The following is a 7,352-nucleotide window of genomic DNA, read 5'->3' as shown; positions in this document are numbered from 1 at the left end:
TAAGGAGCAGAAGGAATCAACATTTGCTATGGAATATGGTTAATCTGTCCAAAGTTATACGTAAGGATGGGAATAAATATTTGACAGTGATCCCTACACCAGTTAACTACAGCTGCTGATTTTTTGGGGAAGAAGTATAAAAATGGTCTGTTAGCATTTTTGTGTAATTTTTACTTGAAGAATCATAAAAACTTTGGCAAGCCAGAACTTTACATATACACTAATACCACAAAACTAAGATATAAAAGCCATTTATTCAAAAAAATGTGGTGGTGTCAAATCACATACACAAGCCAATATTGAGCTACAAACACAGACCAAACAGTTCTATAAACAGAAATTGGAGTGTTCATATACCATAGTACCTGAAAAAGACCGTTAATAAAAAGGAGTCCATAAGTATTTAATTTCGTCTTTTCTATATGGCTCCTTGCTGAATGTCTTTGCCTAAGTTAGTGTACACTGAGCCAGAGGTAGAGTCCCAAGTAAAGCATCTAATGCCTCAGGGCTCCATTAAAAACCTTTATTCTTCTAAACAAAAGGAAAGTCTAGTCTATAGTTTTCTGTATGACACTGAAGTAAAGCCTCTTTGCTTGAACAGTATGGCATTCCCAAGCGCATTTGGCATTAACCTAGATTGAGACTGTGCTTTGTGGAACCACCTCAGTTCTCCTCCCCTTCAGACTCCGACTCTGGAAGAGAAGAGAGTAAAACACTTCATGTAGGTTGCACAAGGACACTGATGTGAGTAATTCTATAAAAATAACAAGATAACCTTCCAAACTGAAAATGAAAATTTTCACCACACCTAGTACTTCCCAGGAAAGTTTGGCAGATCAAACAGAAGAAATAAGAAAGAAACACAGCTTCAGGAGCTCCTCCATAGTGAAGTTCTTAATTTATAGATCTCTCACTAAAATTTTCACCATGTTGCGATGAATGATTCTGGTCCTCATCTACAGAGCAATACAATGTGTACCTGAGCTGAGTTTAACAAAGGATCACCATTATTTGCTCACTCTTCTAATCTCTATGAACTGCTCTCATCCAGGAAGCACCCTTAAAACTATTTGTTTTGCAAATATCAATCAGCATCACCATCCAGCCTATCTAGAAAGGCTAAGTGGTGTTACCCTACAGGAGGTATGAAATATGTACAAACCAAAATTTTAATGATTTTTGTATCATAAGATAAAGTTCACTTAGTAATAGAAGCAGAAGTAGAAGTAACCTAGAAGGAGGAATACACACACTGGTTTTGTAACCTAAAGCTACTTTGCATCATATTGTATCTCTGTGTTCACCTGACAGGAAAGGGCTCACTGCCAACAAATATTACACCATAGATCAGATTTCTGAGAGCAAACATGGTCTACGTGTTCTTACAGAAACATTTTGTCTCTGTTTGTAATGGACTTCATAATTAAGGACATCTGGCAGAGGGGACATGCAGGAAAGGATAAAAATAAAGAGCAGTCGAGGCATACAAGCAGAAAATTAAAACAGGGAAGAAAAAAAAAAAAGCTTAATTAGACCAAGCTTGCCCATCTAAAATCTCAAGTGTGAAAGCAGCTGCCATTTTTATACTGCTACCTGAACACGTGAATTGCTGCTAAGTTTTATCTGTTCCTTGTCACTAGAACATATTCCCTCCGAGTTTATAAAATTAACTATATTAAATGGATGCAAATGAACCCTAATAATTCTATCCCTATCTACTCCACATGGATTTATCTTCCCAACTGAGGGGAATTTTTCATGCAAAAAAAGATAACTTACTTATTCAATATAAGTATTTTCCTATCAAGATCATGATGGAAAACCAAGTCAGGGACAAAAGAAGCTAGTTCCCCTTCTGAATAGCCATTTTAAAGCAGCAAATACAAACCACATAACGTTAACTTGACCATTCAGCTAAAGCCAGTTTCAAGAGCCAGGGTGCAGGCAAGCTCATGCTATGTGCCATTAAACATGATAAGAGCAAGAAAGGCACTGAGACAGAAAACTGTTTGGCTGCAGGTGTTAGCACCAAGGCACTTGATGCTGTCATCAGTGCAGAGTTCCTCCCTGAAGAAGCTAAAAGATTTTATCTATAGACAAGTGGTACCCCATGAAAAAAGGACTTCACAGGAACACCATAATGATTAAAAAAGCAGCAAGTGTTGTTAGGCTTAGGCATGCCTGGAAACAATTGAGATGGTCATGCCTGCTGTTTTGTATTTCAAATCCTGAATACTTCATATCCTAGTACAACTAAAATGTGAAAAAATATACTGGTTTTGCAAAGAGACTACCATAGTTCTTCAAGTGAACCCATACCTTCTTCAGCATTTTGCAGCCACTCCACAAATTTCTTCATCTGGTCGAGAAAAACACTTTTGCCTTTAGCAACATGTGCTTCTTTATACCACTTGAGGATAGCTTCTTCACTCAGAACATCAGCTGAAATACAGATCAGTGTTTGTAAAAAAAAATGTATTTTTTTAGAGATTAGCAGATTTCAAACATGAGAGGAGAAAGATTTTTTTAAAGGCAGCATAAAGCTAATATGATTGCAGTGGAACAAGCTTTGCATTATCTCTATTAGACTACAAATGCAGAATATTTGATGCATATAATGGGTTCCAGATGCAATAAAATGTGTAATGTATTAGGCTTAAAATAAAGTATCAAATACTGTGCTTCTGTCAAGAAGAGTTCTTTATTCTTCTGTTTTAAATATACCACATAAGATTGCTGGGTAAAGGAAATATAATAATCAGCCTGCACATCTTGGAAGTTACCACAGTAAGAATTACCATGCTTTTTCTTGCTGCACTGAAAGTCTGAAGGGACAGATACCTCCTGACTGAACATTTAAGAGACAGCCAGTAGGGATTTTTGCAATCATTTTCCCCTAAAGGTCTTATATTGTTTTTAGCTACTAAGGTCACTATTCAGACCACCCATTTTAAGGGACTGGCTTGGATGGATATTTTTATGTCAAGCATCAGGAACAAAATAGCTGTCAGTGAGGACACATGATGCTGAGTACAATTCAGAATAAAGAAATACTAATAAATAGCAAGGACACTTATTGTTACCAACATATGCAAATTTAGGTCTAGCAACAGACCTCTAGCCGCAGGACAAAGCTCCTGTGATCCAGCCAAGCCAAGTATCTCAGTAATTGATGGCTGTGGAGGCAAAATCTGGGATCCACAATGGCATTTTGGCAGTTATGTAATACAAGAGGCAAGAACAAACAACAACATCAACAACAAAAAAATAAAACTGTATTTGCTCTATAAAAAGACTAAAGACAGCTTTCTACACTTCATTAAAATTTCCATTCTTTTTGTCTTTGAACAAACTCCCTCCCTGCTCAAAATCAACGCATTTATGTACTTCACTGCTTCCCTGAGCTTCTTGGTGCTGTCCCACCCACTAGGTATTTGTATGCCAAGGCACTGACCCTGACCATCACCTCCTGCTTCAACCTAAAGTTAGAGCAGATGTGGCAGGGAAGAAGACAAACTGAAATAAATGACACTAAAACCCCTAAGCATCTGATCAAACGAGACAGAGGGGACACGTTTCACATATGCTGTTGAATAATAAACAGATGGAAGCAACCAGGGATACATTTGAACTTAATCAAAACTATTCCAAGAGATTCAACAGTAACTGAATATGAAATCTCCCTGAAAATTAGGAATTTAGTGAGTGTGTATGATTGGAAATTACCTTGTCTCTCAGGCACTTTTCCAAAATAAAACCTCTTCTACAGTTTACTGCAGCTGACAGTAATGCTGAGAAAATGCAGGGAAAACAGGACTGAGCTGGCTGTAGGCTTTTTTCCGTACATATAAATTGTGCTTAGTGAACCTACAAGAGGCACAAAAATCCACCATCTTCCTGAAATCACAACCTGCCACAATGAACTTTTTCTCCAATGTTACAGAAACACTGGGGACAAGAAAGAGGTTTCAAACACGTTGCATTAAATACTTGCTGGTAGTCCTTAGCAGCAGCTCAAAAATAATACAGTATTTAATGAATCTGGATTTTAATTTAGCAAACCTGAAAATATTTCACATGGACTCATCAACCTGTGGTTTAATATAAAAGTGCATGTGAAAGGTTTACATTTACCTCAGAGTCCTGAAGTTCACACAACTACACCTGCAAAATTACTCAGGGTATTTATTACACATAAGGACAGGCAAAGAAAATCAGGGGAGATTTCAGGAAAATAAACAACAACCAGAAAAACTGAAGTAGAGCAACCCTGTCCCCAGAGCAAATTCTGAGGCACTGTGGACATTCAGAAGTATGAAGCTGCTGCATAGAAGTGCTGAAGCCTGTTGCTGCATGACAGGCCACATTATGATACTGTCCGTACAAAGAAGCACCTCCAGGAAGGCATATAGTTAAAAAAAGCAACAGGACTTAAATCTGTTTTTTTCATTTGAAGCCCATAAGCTCAATGGTTTTGTTGCCAAAGGGTAAAGTGCAATTTCTCCTTCCCTTCCCAAAACCCCAATCTGATAAAAGCAACATGTAATCTTACTGTATGCCTCAAAGATTAAAACATTCTCAATTCTGGAAGATGAAAAATTTGCCAGTATTTAACTCCATGGCAATAATCCTCCTACCCTAACAGAGAAGAAAAAAATGCCCTGAACTACAAAAAGGACAACTGCAAAGCTCCTTTAATTTCTAGGAAATATTATGTGCAATACATTCATGCCTCCAGTGCTCATAAGGGATCCTATTCTCCTGCCAGCACAAAGATGCTCGATTCAACAATCATGAAGGACAGGGTGTAGTTAATCATACCTCTAAGTTGCTTTGAAGCAGTGGGAAGGGAAAATGGAAGTAGGATGAAGGGAATGACTCATTTTGTATATATATGGTTATTCCTCATTAAAGTTGATTATAGATATATTTTAACGGCTGAAGCTGAGCACTGCGGTTTGTGGGCGTGTGCACATCGTTTTCACTGCAGTCCCAGGTGATGTCAGCCCCAGAGAGCTGCTTTTCCTGCAGGTGCAGCCAACTGCCACTCAAACCACCCACGGCCAGAGCCTCCAGGGACGTCCCTCATGAAAGAGAGAAGCTGCAGAGCAGAGACTGAACAGCCCAGTCTCTTTTTCTTCAGGGGTAACTGGAAAGTTACTTGAAGTTCAGGTCTCGGCTTTGCACTCAATCACTTGGTTCAAATGAATTTCTGCTTTTAACTCAAACCACATAGCCACAGGCAGTAAAGGGAAAAGCACACCCTGGCAGCTGCCAACACAGTCAATCATTCTGTAAAATTCAACTCTATTGCAGCTAACTCAGCTGGGAGAACAGAGCCTTCAGACAAGGGTTCTTTCAATGCAAGGAATGTCACCCACAGTACAGTTAAGGCCTTTCTGGTTTGTTTTGGGTTTTTCCCAGGAAAATTTTGCATCAAGTACTGCAAAAAGTACTTGAATAATGAAGATATTTAAAGATAATTGTGATCCATCAAAAAACAAAACCCCTGTATGAAGTGGAACTTGAAGATTCCATTCTTCTAAGTGTTCCCTGCAGAGTTTGAGAATCTCTGTCAGTCTGCATCATTTGGTTGCTGTATCTCTGTACTGCAAAAGAGTATCTCTGAGTCCTAATTATGTCTCAAACCAGAGCCCTACTTCATGTCTACTTGCAATCAGCTATTTCTTGTATTTTGTAAATGTTGTCTTGAATTCTAATGAAGAAGTACACAGATGCTTTGTGTTTGCCTTTCAAAGGGTGAAATTCTGATCCTCATGAAAGGAATGATCATTAATTTCAACAATGTCAAGATTTCACATTTGAAATTTCAAGGATACATCTGAATTAAAAGAAAGGGGATCAACAGGTGAATATGATATGTAGCACATATTCCAGTAACAACAGTGCTGATTTTACCAACACTTAAGGGACACAGTGCAACACAGAAGGAACAAACAAACAACATACATCTTACAATGCAAGGAAACCAGCAAACTTACTGAGTGCCACCCAGAATTCAACAATTCTTATTCTGCAACTGGCTTTTAGAGCTTGGTCAAAATGCAGCTGTCAGTTTAACAATTGTACTGGCTTTAAGTGAAAACTAGAGAAGCAACATGATAGCTGGGGATCAGCAGAGAACTTATTTTTCAGCTTATTTTTCTCTACACTGCATCAGGAACACAAGGGTAGAATAGTAATAGTAAATAATAATGTCAACAAGCTTTAACCAACTACAGAACTGTTTTTGCAAATGATACCTACAAGCTGGCAAGAAGCTGCTGCTACTTAGGGGAAAAGAAGACTTGGGTTTATACTGGAGAAAAAGTGGATGCTCCTTCCTGTTTAGAGACAGAATAGTAAAAAAATCAACACCACAGACTTTTAAGATGTTTTAGGTGCTGACAAGCCCCAGCTGTCAATGTATTTAGGCATTTCCAGGTAGCTCACAGGAAAGTAATCCAAGGGCTATTTTACGATGGAAATTCGGAAAGCATTGAGATGCAAGATGTTGGACATGATGATGAGAGTAGTCATAGAACTAAATTAGTCAAAGCATGACTGGCATTAGGTGCCTATCATCATTGCTGACTATTTTTATGCCCAGGAAGCACTCCCTCATAATGAGTAACAAGCAACAAACTGTCCACATTCATGCTGGCACAAAGCTGCATTTCTATATGCCCATTCAGATATTCAGACACCTTTATTTGTCACTAGATGAAGTTCATTAGGGACCCTGAAACCTCTCCAGATCTTGTGCATGTTACACTTAAGAACAGAAAGGAGAACAAGGGTGTCTGCTGTTCCCTCACCACTGACACAGCCAGTAACAGCTTTAGGGGGCTTTTTTCCTCAGCTATTAGGAAGCAGAAGATATGCTGTCACTGGGAAGTTATATAAATAAAGTGTATGTCTCTAAAAAGACTTGATGGCTTGTTTTTAGTGGATAGATATGAACTGGGGAGAAGGAGAGGGTGAAATCTACCAGCAAACAAAGAAGAGGCAGGCAGCACAGCACTCCACAAGCCACACCATGAGCCATTAAAGCTCAATTAGAGTCATGTAGAAGAAACAGGAATTGAAGGCCTGGTGCTCCCAGAATCTTCCATGATTGACAAAGTAGCATGTCCTCACCTAATGGACACTGTTTAACTCAAAAGCTGCCAAAAGCAGATGGAGCTGATGCTCCCTGCATAGAGCACCTGGAAGGGCCTTTGGCAGTGGCTGTAAGGTCAGGCAAGCAGCTGCCAGCAGGCAGCACGTCTGTCAAACAGGGCAGATCCAGCTTCAGCCTAAACAGGGTCAGGAAGGGCTGGCAGCTGTGCTGCTGCATGACTGCGTCAGAT

At 39.1% G+C, this 7,352-nt stretch overlaps 1 protein-coding gene across 1 annotated transcript in view; it reads right to left on the bottom strand.

Annotated features, from left to right (window-relative positions):
* Window positions 1–235: 235 nt before the first annotated feature.
* The window catches only part of BZW2 (basic leucine zipper and W2 domains 2), a 56,961-nt gene continuing 49,844 nt past the window's right edge, over window positions 236–7,352 (bottom strand). Inside the window, exons 11-12 of the mRNA XM_015617280.1 lie at window positions 2,320–2,442; window positions 236–692 (exon numbers count right to left, since the gene is read on the bottom strand). Coding sequence (XP_015472766.1) covers window positions 664–692; window positions 2,320–2,442 — 152 coding nt within the window. The 3' untranslated portion in view covers window positions 236–663. The remainder of the gene's footprint in view (window positions 693–2,319; window positions 2,443–7,352) is intronic.

Source organism: Parus major, chromosome 2 (genome assembly GCF_001522545.3).
Source record: "Parus major isolate Abel chromosome 2, Parus_major1.1, whole genome shotgun sequence".
Lineage (NCBI taxonomy): Eukaryota > Metazoa > Chordata > Aves > Passeriformes > Paridae > Parus > Parus major.
The sequence above is the reverse complement of the archived record's forward strand: the minus strand, read 5'-3'. Positions and strand labels throughout refer to the sequence as shown.